The sequence below is a fragment of the Triticum dicoccoides genome, chromosome 7B, assembly GCF_002162155.2.
Source record: "Triticum dicoccoides isolate Atlit2015 ecotype Zavitan chromosome 7B, WEW_v2.0, whole genome shotgun sequence".
Lineage (NCBI taxonomy): Eukaryota > Viridiplantae > Streptophyta > Magnoliopsida > Poales > Poaceae > Triticum > Triticum dicoccoides.
In genome coordinates, this window is record NC_041393.1 from 153,160,498 (window position 1) to 153,180,687 (window position 20,190).

The 20,190-nt window shown below is 43.6% G+C and overlaps 1 protein-coding gene across 1 annotated transcript; it reads right to left on the reverse strand.

Annotated features, from left to right (window-relative positions):
* Positions 1 to 1,232: 1,232 nt before the first annotated feature.
* LOC119341815 (telomerase reverse transcriptase-like) lies at positions 1,233 to 17,897 on the reverse strand. Its single transcript, XM_037613670.1, has 12 exons — positions 17,577 to 17,897; positions 17,376 to 17,456; positions 16,657 to 16,710; positions 16,396 to 16,575; positions 14,765 to 15,355; positions 7,701 to 7,827; positions 6,472 to 6,601; positions 5,715 to 5,814; positions 4,138 to 5,214; positions 2,771 to 3,267; positions 1,995 to 2,261; positions 1,233 to 1,865 (listed from the first exon to the last, which is right to left on the reverse strand). Exons 1-12 carry the CDS (start codon positions 17,895 to 17,897, stop codon positions 1,592 to 1,594), a joined length of 3,699 nt encoding a protein of 1,232 aa, XP_037469567.1. The 3' UTR covers positions 1,233 to 1,591.
* Positions 17,898 to 20,190: the final 2,293 nt, after the last annotated feature.

Consider the following 20,190-nt stretch of genomic DNA (forward strand, 5'->3'; position numbering starts at 1 on the left):
ATGGTTGTATGCATCAATTGATGCAGAGGCCCAGGGTTTTAACCTCCTTTTCCAAAAAGAACAAAAACAAATGTGATGTGCAATTCTTTTTACACATATCTATATTTTGCAAAAAAATACTAATTAAAGATATGACGTTCGGTGTCCACTAGTGTTAGTTAGAGTACGTACTTGATTAAAATGGTTTCAGAAACGAAGATAAGGATAAGTCTAAACTATAAATCTGCATGATACTCTATCTACTATGAGTTGACTTGCTAATAAGCATAAAATCATCTCTTTTTTCTTATTAATATTGCACACATATTCATCGTAAACTAAAGGAAACACGAACAAAAGACAAATTTTATTCTAAGGTGTAACAAATTAAAGGCATTGGTATCCTAAAGGAAAAAATGAAGAAAAAAACTCAAAACAAAGGATAACAAAACTTGCACATGTTGCATAGAACTTGCACTATTCCAAAACCAACCATATAGTAGTGTAACTTTCGGTTATAAGATTTGCACGCAGATTATATGAAATTTGCATGTATACATCCATATTGTAATCAATATACAAACAATAAAACAACAATGCTGGAAATTAATCATCTATTGACACGACGAATATGAACTGCACCTCATGTCACCTCCCCATCTCACACATGCGCATACATCCACATACATACACACATGCATGGTTCCCCAACCCACACGCACACATACACATGCATCCGCGCGCACACGCATGTGCACACAAACACATATGGGGCCAGTACACACATCAACATATTTTCAGGCGACTTACAAATAGCCCACACGAATAAATAAATTATGCATATAGAATTTGCTCATAGTTTCTAACAAGTGAACTTTTGTTTGTTTCCTAGAAAGACAAATTAACCTCCTCCGTGTGTGGTCACCAGTTGTGCCATTTCCCATCACCAGCAACTGATTCCATTACGAAAAGCTACAACTTGGAATCAAACTTTAGAATCACGATTTACTTTCACCATTAGGTTTCCATGATGAGCTCATCAAAACTAGATCTCATTTGATGAATACTTTTCTAAAAAGAAACTCCAGTTTTAAAACAAAGCAAGTTCCTAGTACTAATTGCATATGAGTCAAGATTTGGTGTCAATAGTCATAGCATGTACAATATAACTGAAAGTTGATTGGACAGTCTGAAACAACCTGACCATCAAGAAAAAAATGACTACTACTCTCATTTGCTCATCAAGGCTTCTATAATAGGAATCATTCAATGATGTTCTTTGACATTTAATCATCTGTTTATAAAAAACACGCAAAAGATTAATGACTAAAGTAAAATGTGATGTAGAGCTATGATGCTTGTTTGTTAATGAATTTAGCAGCTAATCAGACACATGGGATCAGATACAGGAACATATAAAATGCTGCTATAAGACTATGAAGTGAAAGCTTGGCGCAAACATGATCAGTGTTACTGCAATTCCAGAAGCAACTAGTTTTCACCCTTTCTACCTGATAATATGGCAGGTAGAGCTGTATATAAGCCAATCCTGCTAAAACTGTACCCACAAAATAAGAGTTCTCTGCAATACTCAGGCCCCTCGAGTTTCCTTCTAATATTTGAACTTCCAGAACATTGACGAGTGAGAATCATCCACAGCATAGCACAAACTGTCAGAATCACAGTCCATATGACCATAACCCTCAGCCTCTGCTATCAACAACGCCAACAAATCCTTGTAACGAGATTGTTTCTTTTGAAGCACGCGGATGTAGGCAGATAGTCCAAGCCAATTGGTTTCTTTGCGTCTTAGCTTTAGAACTGGGCGCACATTTGATTGCAGCTCCATATCTTGCATACGGCTGACAATCAGACTATGCATGTATCTATTCATCGGAAGAAGGGATTAGAAAGTTATACCTTGTTTGATGAAATAAGTGGATAGATAGTAAAGATAAAGCACTTCAGCGTAGTTTTTTGTATCACAAATATAAATGTCGAGAGAAATGTAATACCTGAAGGTCTTCTTAATGACATGCAGCAACTCGGGTTTGCTTATGCTGGAATAAGGCATGCTCCGCATATAGCAATGGAACTTCATTGCGCATAACAGGAAGGCTTGATACATATTCAGTCTTACAGTGCCCAGTGAGTTGATATTGGAGTCGTAAAAAATGGGATGGCACTTCGGACGCATATAATGACATAGCTTGCTGCTAAGGTACTTCATGGAAGAATGCATCTTCACAGTGATCGTGGAGATGATTGTAATGCCTAAATACCTGTTTGAGAAATGTGCATACTCATTACTAGTTCTTCAACAGTTTTTGATTAGGAAAATTAGTTTGTGAATACTCGTTGAACAAAATTAAGGGGGGTAGGGGGGGGGGGGTGGACTGGATCACTGGAGAACCAGTAAGACAAACACTGCCAAATTAGGCAATAAAGCAAACAGACACCTTTGTAAAATTTACAAAATTTTGCTAACAGAAGCACTGGAGCTCGTGTGCTCTACTGTACGTTCTCAACAAGCTTTTAAAAATAGACAAAAAATCAGGAGAATCTTGTATCAACATTTCAACTTATTTAATTGCCTGTGGTTTAAAAGAAATACACAAAAATGATTAATCCAGGTTTCAACAAAAAGATGGCAGAACCACAGCGGCGGTCAAATATTCCTCAGGGCTATAAACAGGTCAACCATCCTAGATCCATGTTCTGTATCAATGAAGATGATCTCAATATTGATCAACTGAATCAACAAACTAAAACTAGAAACTGACAGACATACCTTGTATAATCAGCTTGAATTTCTAAATTTTCACAGTTTATAAGCAAACCACTCCATGGTATGAAAGTGACTCCATCATCGCCCCTGTAGATCCTATTATCGCACTGCTCGTTATCTCCAATATTGAAATTATAACCATATTTGCTGTCATTCATGTAAGTATTGTAGTACACAAAACCTCTTCTCATCCTATTAAAGAAATTCAAAGCATGCTTCTTTGAGAGAGAGATAAACATGAAGTCATCAATGAACCTCATCATTAAAAATTCCGGTTCTGAAATAGCATCTCCTGAATTTCCATCACGCAGAAAATTCAATATCACAGAATTCTCAAGGTGGCCATAGTATAGGGAACAAAGGTTGGGAGATAACTTGTTTCCTTGAGCAATCCCTACTTGCTGCAAGTAAAAGTTTGGCCCAATCTTCAGAATATTGCACTTGACTTGTTCGAAAAGGACACGTTGAAGCTCTTCCTTCCGGATTGTACTAACAGTTCCCTGATTTTACACAAAAGGTAGAGCTTTAACATATTCTGTTGGTGAATACTTTTATTCTGTGTAAGAAACAAACAATCGGAAGTAAACAGATTGTCAAAAAAGATAGAGCAACAGCATGGGCAAGCAAAAACTGAAAACATGTTCCAAAATCACTTTCTACTCCCTTAGCCCTTCTCTCAGCTAATGGACCATGGATTTTAACTGTGGTGAAACTTCAATCAAATTTCATGAAACTTGCATATCTTGGTAGACGACGAAACATAGCAATTACCTGCCAAAAAATCGGTCAAATTTGGAAAATATAAGCTCATCATTCACCGTCCTCACAAAGGCAAGACACCTAATCTGGTATGTTCGTGTATTAGGTTAACAGACCAGATGACAAATGTGACCTATGCAGATATACTATAAATCTGATTGCTCAAGAAGTTCCTAAGTGATTTTCTGAACATGGATGGGTAAACCCTTTTAGAAGCAAAGATTGTATGCATGCATCATGCATCAATGCAATTGTGTGATCACAGCTTTACTTACCAGATGGATTACATATTTACATTAAAGAACTCACCCCAGAAGTATGTGCCAGAATATTTAACATCGCTAGCAGATATTTTATTATTTATGTTCCATAATTAGTAGGTCCTGTGAAAAACTTTTCTTTTTGGCATTAGACTTCCATAGACATGAAGGTGGAAATGCAAAGCTGACCCCCTAACTAAATGGGATAGGCAAAACATTAAGATCTCAGTAGCTTCCGCCTTTAGTAACAAGCATTTGCATATTCAAGTGGTTGTTACGTATACTTAATACCAGTCACGTTCAGTAACAAGTCAAACCCCAGAACAAATGAAATGAGCTCTGATTCAGTACCTGATCAACTAGAATGCCACCACCTGATGATGGCTGAATTGAGAAATCATTAATTCTGTTTCCATTGCTGACGGAGACATTTGAATCAAAGCGGTAAGCCACATTCTTAGACCTACTGTAAATTACTTTGGTACATTTTCTCAAGGCAAACTCATCACCTTTCAGAACATCATCCATAATTTTCAGTAGCACGTCATGATTAACACAATCAAATGCCTTGGATACATCAGCAACCACAATATATATCTTTGACTCTGTCAACTGTCTTCTTACTGAAGACATAAAACTGGAAAGGTTTTTGTAAACACCATCATAATCAAAAACAGAAGAACCAAACATCTCTGGGTTATCAGCCCTTAATTTTTTAATAACTAAATGACACTTGTTGAGAATACCATCCTTTGACTGAGCTTTAAAATTTACTAATGGTCTGATATCCTTTGCTTTTGGAAGAAATCTCACTCTTGAAGAACGGTACAAATGTTTTATTGCTCTCCTCGATGTACCACACAAAATCTTGAAGCTCTGCGCCTTTAAGGTAGCAATAGTATTGCTAGTTAGGTTCCTCCACACTGACTTTGGATAATAGAAAACATCATATCGTTTTGTTTCTCTTTCTGTAACATAAAAGTATGTATTGATCAATGGGATCACAATGTCAGAAAATAACCAGCTAATCCAACAATGCAAGAGATTGTTCTGTTTCTGCTCCTCTGTGCCATTTGACAGCCCAGTCTCTTCTCCAAGTAGTACAGAACAAATGCAACTAGTGAATCCAATTTTTGATAGCCAAGAATATTCTGGTGCTTTCAAGTCACCAATACAATCAGTTACTTGAAATGTTTCAAACCTACGTAACCTTATAAACTTCCAAATGTTCATCCTTAAAGATCTCTTACTAGAAGGATTCCCTAACAAAGGCTGTGGTATGATACGTGTCAACACTGCCCAGACAAAGGATAGTACTTGCTGATGTGTACTGTAAGCTTCCAACTGAGCAAAAGATTCACCACAATATGCTGATTTTCCTCCTCTTGAATATTTTATGTTGCCTGAAGGGAACCCATCTTTTGCCACCTGTTTTGTATTAAAATTTAAAAGAGAATATGGAATCATTGTTCTAGTTTCACATTAATACATTTGTGTCATTTTGACCAAGTAAACAATATACCAGCCTGTGTAGAATGAAACGTCCAAACACATACACAATGCTGCATGTTTCACCAGCATAACAGTTAAGAGGCCAGTAAGTCATGCCCTAACAAAAACATTTTTTCCCTAATCTAACCAGATGAAAAGTAGGAGGCGGATGTTTCTCCTCTCTAAGAGTCAAAGTATATAAGCAGAATCAATTATGCTGAACCAGTGACAGTGGGCCGTAGTTTGCCACACTTGACACTAGATTGTGGCGAGCTGTAGAAAGCAACAAAAACAAGCCCTAAAATTTCAACGGTTAAAGCAAATAACTATAGGATAGTTCAGACAAAAGGATAAGAGAAAGCAAACTAGCCATAAACAATTTCATTGTTTGATTCTTAATAATAGTACTCAAAAGTGGTTTAGTTGTTCAAAAGTACCTTAGACTTGACAGAACAATGCTTCAGAAATAGTTTCTTGTACTGGCAATGTTTAGAATTCCTTATGAGATTTTTCACTAGTTGAAGCATCCAATGATACCTGGTAACAGGAATCATTAACCATTTACAATAATAGAGCTAGATAGATGAAAAATCGAAAAGATGAAGTGATGAACATATTATCCTGCATAAGTGTGACAACGAGGGAGAAAGTAATATCTTCAGAATAACGATGTCATGGCCTCCATTAATGCATTTGCAGTGGCTTACATAAGGTTAACATGTTTGATTAAAAAAAGGATGGGAATGGAGCAAAAATACGGAGACATTTTTAAATAGTAGTGTATAATGTATCTATCTCCACATGCCCTTTAGCACAAAATATAATGGCCCGCGTAAATGTTTACATGTATGTTATTGCAATAGAGGAAAACTGATCCATTCTTTCCTGTTAATAAACGAACAAAATTGTGTTATGACACACCACCCAAATCCAATGGTGACAAATTTAAACCTTTAAGATACTTTATTCGCCTGGCAGTAGGCCACTAATAATTGTCCTTACTTTGGATTAGTAAGTTAGATAAAATATGTAGTACCTCAAACAGACATGTTCAGTAGTACCATGTGTTTGACAGAGGAAGGTGAAATTGAGATCCTCACGTGCAGTCTAAAGCTTATGTGCAAAGTTACGCAGAATGCTGAAATGATATGTTGGCTAGTGGCAATATAGTACAAATTAAATCTGTTGACTCACAGGCAATTAGAATTTGGTGTGGAAGATCCATGGCAATCACATTGGACGAACTTTATGCAGCATTCCTTGATTCCAAATATGCGCTTCAATAAAGACAGTGTGTCTGGTCCTTTCCTTTTATTTGTCAAGTCTAACAGTATTAAGGAAAGTTTGAAGAAGATACTATGACAAATTATATATACAGCATACATATAAATACACAGTAAGAGTTGCCAAGTGTCACCTGTGAACCTCCAAATGTCAGCATTTCAACAATCTAGTGCTTTAATTTTTTTCCATCATGTAACATCTTGTAAAATGTAGGTCCTCAAAAGATTAAGTATAAATTACAGAGGAAACACATGCAACGAAAGAAGTATTAACATAAAACAAACCAAACACATACCAGAGCTACGAAATAATATCCACAAGACCTTTTTAGCAAAAGAAATTAGCCTGGAATGAACTGATTTTGGTTTTTCATATATCACACAATCATGCATATAATTTGAAGGGAAGACTAAGAAACTGATTAATGTAAACTACTCCCTCCGTCCGGAAATACTTGTCGGAGAAATAGATGTATCTAGACGTATTTTAGTTCTAGATACATCCATTTTTATCCATTTTTTCGACAAGTATTTCCGGACGGAGGGAGTATTTACAAGTTATTTGGAACAATTCGGAAGTTTCCTCCGAGTAGCATAGTATAGATAATGAAAATTTGCAACTAGGTGTTAGTTCCGCCTACAAAATTTTGAACTGATTTACCCTCAGATCCATAGTTGCAACTTGCAAGCCTCATATTTCATGAAAATATATTCAGATACACATCTCTATCAAAATAGAAACGGTATATTTTATTTACAATATGGCTGAACGTCTGTAAATCAGATGATGTGGTCAATGGTCACTAGGAAAACGTTACAGTGAGTACACCATACGAGATACGCAAAATTATCAAGGGAAGGGTGCCAACATACTGTGACAAGTGACATACATATGGGGAAAAGGCTCCAAAAAATATCCCACGTTGCTATGTAAGTCACCAATTATCTTATCACTTCCACACAGAACCAGCATGCTCCCTCCACTGATACTCGCCCAACAAGACGAAAAAACTGAGAGTAGGTTTCGTTCTCCACTTACTGCAACTTTAGAACTATTCTGTTGACAATAATTGCAGGGTGCCATTTCAAGAGATTGACACACTTCGAGCTTTGACAGGTACTAAAATAGCAAAAGGATACTGCTACGATGGAAGACATTCTCAGATAATCCTTTGTTATAGAAAATGGCCTGTCTTGGTATCAAAGAATCTACTGACACACATTTCGAAGCATTCAACATTAAGCAATTGAAGCAGATGGAACCACTCTGCAAGTAAAAAAAATATGTTGAGGAAACAACACCAACATAAAAACTGCAAGTGGTTGTTTAACAAGCCAATTGATCAGTGCTTCTAATTTCAAGAGCACTCCAAGTAGAAACACACAAAGCCCATTATCAAACAGCAGATAGCAATGTCCACAAAAATCGCAAAAAAAGAGTCACGTGCTGCACTTAGTAGGTTGCAGTTTTGGCAAGTTCCGCCGCTGGGCATACAGTATTCGCCTTTGGTGGTGACTGGAGAGGTAATGTATACCAGTGACTAATGCTGCAGCTCTAGAGTTTAATATCCCTTTCGGTATTATTGATCAAAACACAATGGTGGCCTCTCTTTAGAGATTAAAAAACATGAATCAATTCATCAGGATATGGTAAGCAGCTAAATACTTGGAAACAAACTCAAGCTAATCAATCTAATTAGATAGATATCCTGGCTGACTTGGCTATAAAGTCACTATCCCTAGGGGGGCGGGCGGCAGCACTCATATGAGCAGCCCCGCACACATTTACCAATAGAGAAGCTTGTCCAACATCGTCTGAGATGGTTTGACCGTTTGAGCATATTCAGCGCAGGCCTCCAAGAAGCTCCAGTGCATAGCCGAAGGCTAAAGCGTGCTGATAATGTCAAGAGAGGTCGGGTAGACCAAACTTGACATGGGAGGAGTCCGTAAAGAGAGGTCTGAAGGACTGGAATATCACCAAAGAACTAGCAATGGGCAGGGGTGCGTGGGAGTTAGTTATCCACGTGCCAGAACCATGAGTTGATTTCAAGATCTTATGGGTTTCAGCTCTAGCCTACCCCAACTTGTTTGGGACTAAAAGCTTTGTTGTTGTTGTTGTTGTTGTTGTTGTATGGGTTAATGAGATCTACTAGAGATGCCAGGCTCACCCAGCAGCAAAACTTTGTACAAGTTATGTAGAGAAGCTGATTTGGGTACACGGTCATATGGAATTCTAAGAAAGGGTAGTATATAAGCCCAATGACAGGGATGTTTTGTTAAAAAAAAAGGTAACCAAGCCAGTAATAAATCACTAGAAACATGCGTGTAATTATCAAGCAAAAATCAAGGTATCAAATGAAACAGGAACGGGAGAATGCATATAATCCTGAAGACATGGACTTGACTAAAATCACAAATGGTATCCTGCAATAGCACATCATAGTTCCAATTTTATGACTAACAAATATTCAATGCCCAAAAATATGATTTTCATATTGTTGGATAAGTGAGCAACTAGTATTTCCTGAGGGCCAAAGGCCATTACATATACATGTGTGTCAAAGTGCAGAAAACCCCTTATACAATGGGGATATACCGAAACGGGACTATACACATCTAACACCCCCCCGCAAACTCATGGTGGATCAACAACACTGAGTTTGGAGAGGAAAAAGCCGTGCTGCGCTCGAGTCTGTGCCTTGGTGAAGAAGTCCGCCAACTGTAACTCAGAGGGCACATAGTGAAGAGCGAGAGTCTGATCCTGCACAGCAGCACGCACAAAGTGGGCATCCACACCGATGTGCTTGGTGAGCTCATGCTTCACCGGGTCACGCGCAATACTGATAGTGCCAGTACTGTCTGACAGTAAGGGAGTCGAGGTAGTAGCAAACACACCAAAATCCTCAAGTAACCACCGTAACCAGATCACCTCAGCCGTCAACATCGCCATGGCTCGCAACTCAGCCTTTGTACTCGAGCGAGAAACTGCAGTATGTTTCTTTGTCTTCCAGGCAATAAGAGAGCCACCAAGAAAGACACAATAAGCAGACAGCGAGCGTCGATCAGAGGGATCACTAGCCCAAGTAGCATCAGAATAGGCCTGGAGCTCAAGAGAGCTGGAGCGGGGAAAGAAAAGGCGCTGAGGGATCGTGCCACGAAGATATCGTAGAACATGGAGGAGATGACTATAGTGGACAGAGGTGGGGGCTGAAACAAACTGACTCAGGATGTGGACAGGATAGGAGATGTCAGGGCGCGTAACAGCAAGATAGACAAGACTGCCAACAAGATGACGATAGCAAGTGGGATTAAGAAGAGGGTCACCATCGGTGGCACGAAGCTGAACGTTGAGCTCCATAGGAGTCACAACCGTGCGCTCATCACCGAGAGCAGCGCGAGCAAGAAGATCCTGAATATATTTTTCTTGGGAGATGTAGAAGCCATCAGAGGTCGAGGAGATCTCAATCCCAAGAAAGTAGCGAAGTGGACCAAGATCAGTCATAAGAAACTGGTCGCGAAGGCGAGCCTTAACAAAGGCAATGTAATCAGTGTCGTCACCAGTGATGATCATGTCATCAACATAGAGAAGGAGAAGAGTCCGACCACGAGGAGACGTGTGAACAAACAGCGCGGGATCATGGTTACTGGGCAAGAAACCAGCGGCGGTCACCACAGATGCGAAGCGCTCAAACCAGGCGCGAGGGGCCTGTTTGAGACCATATAGGGAGCGGCGAAGTCTACAGACCATACCATCAGGAGCATAGTACCCCTGTGGTGGCTGCATATAAACCTCCTCACGCAACTCGCCATTGAGAAAAGCGTTCTGAACATCAAGTTGAGAGATAGACCACTGACGGACAGAAGCCACAGCAAGAAGAGTGCGGACAGTGGTCATGTGAGCCACAGGAGCGAATGTCTCATCATAATCACGCCCCTGCTCCTGCTGAAAGCCACGGGCCACAAGACGAGCTTTGTAGCGCTCAAGAGAACCATCGGAGCGAGTCTTAAGCTTGTAGACCGGAGCGAATGTCTCATCATAATCACGCCCCTGCTCCTGCTGAAAGCCACGGGTCACAAGACGAGCTTTGTAGCGCTCAAGAGAACCATCGGAGCGAGTCTTAAGCTTGTAGACCCACTTGCAGGTGATGGGACGGACACCGGAAGGGAGGGGAACCAGATCCCATGTGCCAGAGCGCTCAAGGGCAGCAAGCTCCTCGGCCATCGCAAGCTGCCATTCAGGCTGAGTCATGGCAGTGCGATAGGAAGTGGGCTCAGTCAAAACAGAGAGACCGTACCAATCAAGGGAGTAACGATCAGGCGGAGGGCGAGGCCAAGCACGGAGGTTATGAACCGGAGGAGATGTGAGAGGAGGTGCATCAGAGGTGGAAGGCTCGTCAGAGGAGACATCCTCAGTACGAGAGCGTCGAGTATAGTGGAGAGGAAACAGTGAGAGAGGGCGACGGACTGGAGAGGATGGGGGAGAGGTGGAGGAGGAGGATGGAGAAGACGGGGTCGGTGGTGAATGAGAAGGAATGAGAGGTGCCAGAGGAAGAGGTGACACATGAGGCACATAGCAGGGTGTATCGGGAAGGAGAAGGAAAGAAAGGTCGTCCACAGAGAAACTCGAGGAAAAAGAACGTGGGTAGTAAGAACGAGACTCGTCAAAAGTCACATCACGCGAGATGCGCAAGCGACGACCCACAGGATCCCAACAGCGATAGCCCTTGTGCTCATCACTGTAGCCAAGGAAAACACACTCAACCGACTGAGCAGTCAGTTTGGTGCGTTCTCGGGGGGCAAGAAGAACATAGCAGACGCATCCAAACATACGAAGAGCTGAATAGTCAGGAGAGCGACCAGTGAGACACTCCATAGGAATGCCACCCTGCAAAGCAGTCGATGGTTGAATGTTGATGAGATAGGTAAATGCGGAAACAGCCTCAGCCCAAAAATGGGGTGGAAGGGAAGCAGCAATCATCAGCGCACGAGCCGTCTCAAGCAAATGACGATGCTTTCGCTCGGCAACACCATTCTGAGCATGAGCACCAGGACAGGAGAACTGGGCAAGAGTACCCTGTTCCGCGAGAAAACCACGCAACAGCTGAGAGATATACTCTCCAGCGGAGTCAGCACGAAAAGTACGAATGGGCGTGGCAAACTAGGTGTGAACCATGGCAGCAAAACATTTGTATATAGGGAGAACCTCGCTACGAGATTTCATGAAGTGGAGCCAAGTGTAGCGAGAGAAATCATCAATAAACAAAACATAGTAGCGATGACCACCTTTCGAATCAAAGGGAGCAGGACCCCAGACATCAGAATGAACTAAGTCAAAAGGGCGCTGAGATACAGACGCACTAGTAGGATAGGGTAACTGATTCTGTTTGCCAAGTCTGCAGCCATTACAATGTAAGGAGACATCTCCAGATACAAACCCTAAGAGGCCCTGACGAACTAAGGAAGACAAGCGAGAGCCACAGATGTGACCAAGTCGATGATGCCACTGCTGGAAGGACGCAGACGAAGAGGCAGCAAGAGCATGAGAGCTGGCGGAAGTGGTGGCAGCGGAAGGAACACAAAGCCAGTCAACCTCCCAAAGGCCCTCTGACTCACGGCGCCGGGGGCCAGCACCAACCAAAGTCTTGGTGCGACGATCCTGAATGGAGCAAGAGTCGGTATCAAGAATGACACGACAACCAGAATCAGTAAGTTGGGCAGCGGAGAAAAGATTCATGGTAAGGCGAGGAACATGTGAAACGCTCGGAACAGAAAAGGATGGAGTGGAAAGAATACCACGACTAGCAACAGGAAGAGATGTGCCATCGACAGTAAGAACATTAACAGGCGAATCAAGAGGTCGGAGAGAAAACAACGCGGAAGAATCAGAAGACATATGAAAGGAGGCTCCAGAATCCAGAACCCACGAAGATGTACCTGACTGTGTAGATGCCTGTGATGACGAGGAGGAGGATGCAGCCACGGCAGCAGCAGAGCCAGTCGACGAGGAGTTTGAGGAAGCAAGAAGACGCTTGAGGCGAACAATGTCCTGGTCAGTGAGTGACGGAGCCGAGGAAAACACAGGAGGCCCGCTGGAGGAGGAGCGCCTCTGGTCTCGCTTCTTCTGGCGACAATCAGACTCTGGGTGACCTGGCCGGGAGCAGTAACCACAGACGGTGTCACGGCGCGACGTGCCCTTCTCAGCATAAGGAGGACGGCTCACTCCCCCTGGAGGAGTGGGCAGGAGCGGCGGAGCAGTGAGGCGAGCAGACGACACAGGAGCCCGGGCAACCAAAACTGACGGAACCAGAAGCAACCAGCAGAGCGAAGGCGGGTCACCTCAGCACGAAGCTCAGCAAGTATCCCCGAGATAGGAACACGACCACGAGCAAGCAAGTGAGCACGGCGAGGCTCAAACTCGGAGCGGAGACGAGATAAGAACTCATGGACCCTCTGAAACTCCAAGTCAGACCTCGTAGTCTGGCAACAACAGCAAGTGCCACAAACAACTGTCCGCAGTGAGTCAAGCTGACGCCAGATGGCAGAGCACTGGGAATAGAACTCATCCACAGACGAGTCACCCTGCTGAAGAGCATGCTCCTGACGCACCACAGAGAGGTATAGAGCATCACCAGAGGGCTGATAGCGCTGACAAAGATAGGACCACATCGCTGCAATAGTGCCGAGGCCCATGAACTCCGAAGCAAACTGAGGTAGGACACTTGCAGTAAGAACAGCAGCAGCTCGAGCATCATCATTGCACCACTGAGTATAAGCAGACAGATCATCCCGGTAGACAGAGAGAGCATCAAAATAGGCGGATACCTGTTGATCATAAGCATCAACAGCAGCATCATAAGAGCCTTGGCTGCATCCCGATCAGCCTGAGAAGCATCAGCAGCAAGCACCGGCGGCACCGGCGGGATTGGGGCCACGAGCGCAATAGGGCATGGCGGACAGGGGACCTCGCCAGAAAGAACACCCCACAGAAGAAGACCACGCATATGGATGCGCATGAACCCCACAAACTCAGCGTAGTTGGTGCCATCGAAGATCATCGAACACCGAGGAACAGCAACATAGCCCGAAGAAGACATAACAAAGGCTTCTTTTGCTTTCTCTGTTTTTTTTTGTTTTTTGTTTTTGTCAACGCACGGAAGACAGCCGATCCGGATCGGGCTGCAGAACGAGCGAGCATGGCCCCGCTCGATCTGAAGGAGGGGCGCTGGGGCGGGCAGCCTAGCCCCGCTCGATCTGAAGCAGGGGCGCTGAGGCGAGCAGCCTGGCCCCGCTCGATCTGAAGCAGGGGCGAGCAGGCGGCCTGGCCCCGCTCGATCTAAAGGGGCGCGCGGGCGGCCGTGCTCGAGCGGAAGCAGGGGCGCGCGGGCGGACGAAGAGGGCACCTGACGCAGGCAGCCGAGCACAGCGGCGGACGAAGAGAGCCGAGAGCGCCGGCGGCCGGTCAGGACAAGAGCGCCGGCGGCCAGGGGCGTAGAGGACAGTCGGATCCAGAGACGGGGTCAACCGGCCGGAGAAGGAGAGCTCCGGGCGCAGGGCGCCAGGTCCGGCCAGCGACGGACCAGAGCAACCGGAGATGAGGCTGGGCCAGCAGGAATCGAGGTAAGCTAGAGGGGCGCACGGAGTTGCGTCGTGCAAGAGAGCGAGGCTAACCTAGCATCTGATACCATGTTGGATAAGTGAGCAACTAGTATTTCCTGAGGGCCAAAGGCCATTACATATACATGTGTGTCAAAGTGCAGAAAACCCCTTATACAATGGGGATATACCGAAACGGGACTATACACATCTAACACATATGACTGATTGAGAAATAGTCACAACAAAGATACGGTTTTCTGGTCTACTTTTTACCCGATGCTGGTAAAATATGCGGTTTGACAATGCAAGGAGGTGCTATTGAGGATTTATCATTCCATTGTCTCACCAACATGTGGCCATAAGATCAGCATGTCGGTGAGGCACTAAGTGGAAAATCTTTAAGTGCCAATATTCGCATCTTCTATTTTTCTCTCATCCAAGTTATTGCTTTTGACACTACTATATAACTTGGAGACTATAATGTTACAACAGTAGACAAAAATCAAAATGAATGGAATAACAAATGATTTAGGAAGGTAGACGGAACTTGAGTGTAAGCACGAAAGAAACGGTAATAACAAATAACAGGAGATTGGGAAGGAACTGACGTTCAGTTGTGAGTAGCTGGAGGGTCCTACTTTGGGACTTGTACATTGGACTCCTGATTTACAGTAACCACAAAATAGATCCTGGGAAGGACTAGTATCTGACACAGAACTAGGTGACTTCTTTAATGACAGGACGGGTACATCACATGGCTCTTCAATTTGTGAAACAAATTCATCATTGTTCATTCCAATAGAAATGTTATCTGCAGTACGCTTCAAGGAGTGTGTTTGACCATTCACTCCAGCAGCTGCGCCATCTGATAAGAGATTACACACAGCATAATTACTGTTGTTTAATTTACTTAACTCTGTTAACTTATCTTCATTACAGATCTGCTTCCGCTTACTGCGGCGCTGCCAGCTGTACAATCTTTTTCTTTTCCTAGGCTTCCGGGTAAAGCAATTGGAACAGTTACATCCATCACTTGAACAATTAGGCTTTATAACTCTTTCAGCATCACAACTTCCAGAACTTTGTAGAGCATCACATTTCTGAGTGTTATCTGAACAGTAAAATGCAGAGTCTGAACTGTTGCCACGATTGCCTCCGGTTATGTTTAGTTTCATCTTTGCATTACGCAACACGTGGCACTGAGATCACAAAGACATGCAGTATCCAATCAGTTTATTAGAATAAAATATACCACAGCATTCACAGTGTGCTTGTTTGATAAAAGAACATTCGGCGGTGAGGTCATCAAGATATTTTAAACATATAGTATCAAAGAACATTATTAAGAAAGCCAATTCCTGGTTGAAGAAAACTCGGGAAATGGTAATGAATTTTACAACAAACTGGGTGCGGCCATCTTGATTATTTGTATTCAAATGCTTAATCAGTTTGTTTACTTTTAAAATGCAGCTATGAAACAAACCAGAGTAAACTACCAATTGTTTACACCACATAAAGAAAATTCAAACTATTAAGAGTAATACTAATACAACATTGTTTTCCATCCCCAACGAGCATGTATGTAGAATTGTTTGGAATGAAAAAAATGGAAGATTCTCTCGGCTATTGAAAACCTGAACCTGCGTGAGGAGCCTTATTTCCATGGCAGAACATCAGTCAAATAAAATTTATAATGTCATTTGGGTTAGTAACCACATGCTAGGCCCGGTCGCCCATAGCCGGTTTAGATTAAGGGATAAGATCCACCATTACAATTGGATTTTTTTATTAATATGTCAATATATACTCATCTGACATAGTTTGAGTTGATAGGCCTCTATAAAGACAGGAGCTTTTGATGAATTAATCAAGCAAAAAGAAATAAATTAATTACTAGTCTCCTACATCATCCCAGTCTCTGATCTCTCCTATCTCCTTGCAGAGGAGCCGTTGTAGCTATCTTTCTGGTGGTATTTATCCGTCATCAACCCTAATGCATCGCAGTATGTCTGAATGGTTTTCGCTGTGCAAGTGCCAGTCCAGACAGGTATTATTTATAAATTTCAAAAAAAAAAAAGACAGGTAGTATTTTTGTGTGCATGCAGAGTCATAGCCAGGTTGAAATTAATTGTAACCTGAAGAGCTTCCAGACTGGGACCAAAGACTTAAGTTGGCATAACAAGACACGAACCTAAATTAAATAATCACTGGGCCACATGATCTGAACATAAATTCTTACCGTAGGGCATTTGACTTCTATCGATCTGGATTGTTGTTTCCTTGCCATGGTACTGGCAAATATAGGCTTGTGCAGAACAATGTTGAGTGGAACACCAGTCACCTGAAAGTAATCACTCTTTTTAATGGGCAAAAAGACTGATGAATGCCTCAGAATATAGCACATGAGAAGATCCCCAATCTGAAAGACAACAAGTTTCTGTCAAGCAAAGGATATGAGGAACTTTACTAAGCAAAGAAAAAGGATTTCCTTTACACTTACTCTATCCAGGAGAATATTCCAGGATGAAGAAGAAACAAGGTTAGCCTGGCCACCCTAGTAAGCATAAAGATTTAAAAGCATTAATGAAAAATATATAAAGAGCAAAAAATAATTATACCAACGGATCAAGCATGGCAACCTTCCAATCCAAGAAAAGGTTGTCCTTAGCTACTAAGACTAAGCTCCGTATATAGTGAGGACATAGAGCAGCAAGGATTGGTTATGGAGTTTACTGGTTTACATACAATTTTGAAAAGTTTTACATCAGTACAAAGCTCGTACCATTTTCACATATACAATACAAATGTCAACAAATATGTTGATGGTCAAACATTAAGATCAAATGCACTCATCGTATGATGCCACTTATAAAGTTGTCGATGCCAAAGAAAAGTAGTACAAAACTTTGTACACAAAATTACATGGTATGTTTTCACAACTGAAGAACCTAATCTGATTACACGAATTGCAGACTGCCAATACCACACATCCACAACATCAACAACCCTTACATGAAGGGAGATACTACTAAAATGGCACAGCCTTCATCATTGGTTTTCACAACAGCTCACAATTTGTTTCTGGAGAGGTGCGAAAAATGGATAGAAAAACATACGAAGAAGGAAATGCTAGACAATAAAACGTGCGGCGGCAATTTCTTTTACATACCACAAATCATTCGTCGCCTTTCAAAAAAAAATGACACTCATCGTACGTACCTGATGGATACCATTGCAGAGGACGTTCTTGGTTCTACAGGACCGATCCGTCAAGATCCACTTTATCGTCTCCCGAACGAGCTGGGGCGTACGTAGCACAATGCAGGCAAACGAACGGCAGCTTCAGATATACACCCAACAAGAAACGAGAAATCTAGCCACCGCAAGCACGACACGAGCAAGGATAGAAAATAAATAAACCTGTGCCTGCGAGTGCCCGGCGTTCCCTGGGGTATACTGCGGCGGCAGGGGCGCGGCCGGCACGGGCTCGACGGCGCAGACGGCGCGGGTGACGAGGCGGCGGTACGCGACGGGGTCGCCGTCGCGGAGGAGGTGCGCCCAGCGGCGGCACGCGAGGCACCCGGAGGCCGCGCCGCGGCAGACGGGGCAGGGGGCGCCGGGGGGCGGGGGCGGGGGCAGCAGCGCGAGGATCGCGCGGCCGAGCGGGCGGGCGCGGGAGCCGTAGGCCAGGCGGAGCTCCGGGCGGCCGCCGAACGCGCGACGGCGGCGCCGCCGCGCCATAATGCGAGCGCGTCGCTGGCGGGGCGAGCGAGGGGGAGGCGCCTGCGGCGGGCGGTGGGCGGGGGAGTGGCGTTTGAGGCGGGATTTTGAAGAGGCGGGGCGGGTCAAAAAGTTTCCGACAATTTTTCTCCCGAGCTCTCTTCTCGTGTTGGTTGGTTCGGCGACGGTTCGTGCGCTTGCGTCGGGATTCGGGGAGGGGTGAACCTACTGTGTTCTAATTTTTTTGAAAAATCATTGTCACTTTATTCAAAGTTCATAGCTCCTTAGTAGCAATTTCCGAGCTAATACAATCAGAAAATACATGGAGCCAAGTTTTACATAGAGATCTATTACAACTTTCACTAGCTAAGACATGTGCGACTTTATTCGCCGAACGTTGCACCCAAGCAACCCTAAACTCCTGAAAAAAGCTCAGTAATTCTTTGGCCTCCTCAACTAATTGCCCATTAGTTGAGAAATCATTTGGCCCATTCTTGATCTTACTTACCGATCCCTGAGAATTTGTTTCGAGGATCGCCTCCTGGACTTGTAGTTCTTGAGCTGAGATTGGAGCCCTCCGGCATGCCAATAGCTCGGCCACCTCTGCATCGTGAGTGGAGGGGGGAAATGGCATGATCCACGGTGTTTTGTGCCAAGCGGATGTGGTGTGAGCCGGTCACGTCAAAGTCCTATGGCGCCTTTCCATTGACCAATCCACGGCAACAGAATTCAAAATGAGAGCACAAAGTGATTCTTGGAGATGATCATGGAGATATGATGTACATGCATGTGTTTGAATGTATGTGTGTATGTATAAGCATATGTGTCTATACCGCGATAAAAAAAGCAATCCACCCCAACGGTTTGATCAATGGTGTAGCCAGGATCGGGCCTGGCCCCGGGCTGAACACGAATCGAGGATGCTACGATCAATAAAGGAAAGTGATTCCTCGTCCAGCGTCAGATCATTGTCGATCGTACGGTGCAGAAGACGCGTCTTGATTGAGCCGTGCATGCTATTAGGGGGGTGCAAGGTGTCCCCACCAATCATTTTGGCTCATGAGTTTTGCTTCCAACTTATTGTTGCTTTCACCGATCCATTTTTTCCCTCGCACTCACATAGACAGAGCACGGGCGATTTGGCGGCGACCATGGAGCAACTGCAGCCTAAATCGCTATCGCCCACCTGGACCGACGATGGTGAACGACAGGTATGTTGCAACTCGCCATCGGCGACCTATGGAACATCAATTCGTTTGAAACCGGTAGACCTTAGACATGGGGGTTTAAATTCTAGTAGATCAGAGGTGATTCGTGAGATTTGATCACATTCTTGATTGTGATCGCCTCCTATTTGGTTTTGGCCCAATTGTCATTGCAATTGATGATGCTTCGGTTTTAACAATATGTACATGAGATACATGTCTGTATGTTATGAAAATTTGAGGAATACTCACGTAAATATGCATTTAACAATTTGTCGCCCAAGCAAGGTTTGGAATTGAAGCCTGACTAAGATTCCATGAACCAATTTAGGGAACAACCAAACAAGTGATTTAGAATTTAAACTCATTATAGTTTCGCTGGGTGGGAGCATACCAAAAGAGCTCAGTAACTGCAAGAAGCTTACGCTCATAACTATGTCCTTCAATGCCTTGCAATATGATTCAAACTCTGCATAACAGAATTCCACCCCTATTCCTATATTATTCACCCATGAAACTAGATACCTACTAGAATGAAGATTGGAAAGTCATGGAAGTCGTGGGAAAGAAGGAACGAGGTATAGCGAATTGATATTCCAACCCAATTTAATACTAGTAAGTTGCAAAAAATCATCACAATTGGGGACTCTAATTCACAAAACCACCATCTTTCGAGCTTCGTGATGGAGACAACGACGGCGGCGCACAGGAGGTGTTAGTAAGAAATCCTTGAGAAAGAGAGAGGAGCCAACACACTGGATGGGTCCTACTGATGACCCACAAGTATAAGGGATCTATCGTAGTTCTTTCGATAAGTAAGAGTGTCGAACCCAACGAGGAGCAGAAGGAAATGACAAGCAGTTATCTGCAAGCACTACAGGAATCAACTACTTTGCCATCCGCCACGACGGACGGCAAAGGCATGGATGGCGGACGGCAAAGGTCTTTGCCATCTGCCGCGGACGGCAAAGTAGGGGACGGCTAAGAGCTACGTTGCCGTCTGCTTCGGGCGGCTGACGGCAAAGGGGCCTTTGCCATCAGCAGCGGACGGCAAAGAATGTAGACGGCAATAAATGCGTTGTTACTCCGTTAGGTGGTTAACGACTGGC

Coding starts and splice junctions, on each gene's coding strand:
- LOC119341815 (XM_037613670.1), bottom strand. CDS start 17,897: ATGGCGCGGCGGCGCCGCCGTCGCGCGTTCGGCGGCCGCCCGGAGCTC. Junction 17,457..17,576: donor CCGGGCACTCGCAGGCACAG/GTTTATTTATTT, acceptor CGTACGCCCCAG/CTCGTTCGGGAGACGATAAA. Junction 5,215..5,714: donor ATTGTTCTGTCAAGTCTAAG/GTACTTTTGAAC, acceptor AATACAAAACAG/GTGGCAAAAGATGGGTTCCC.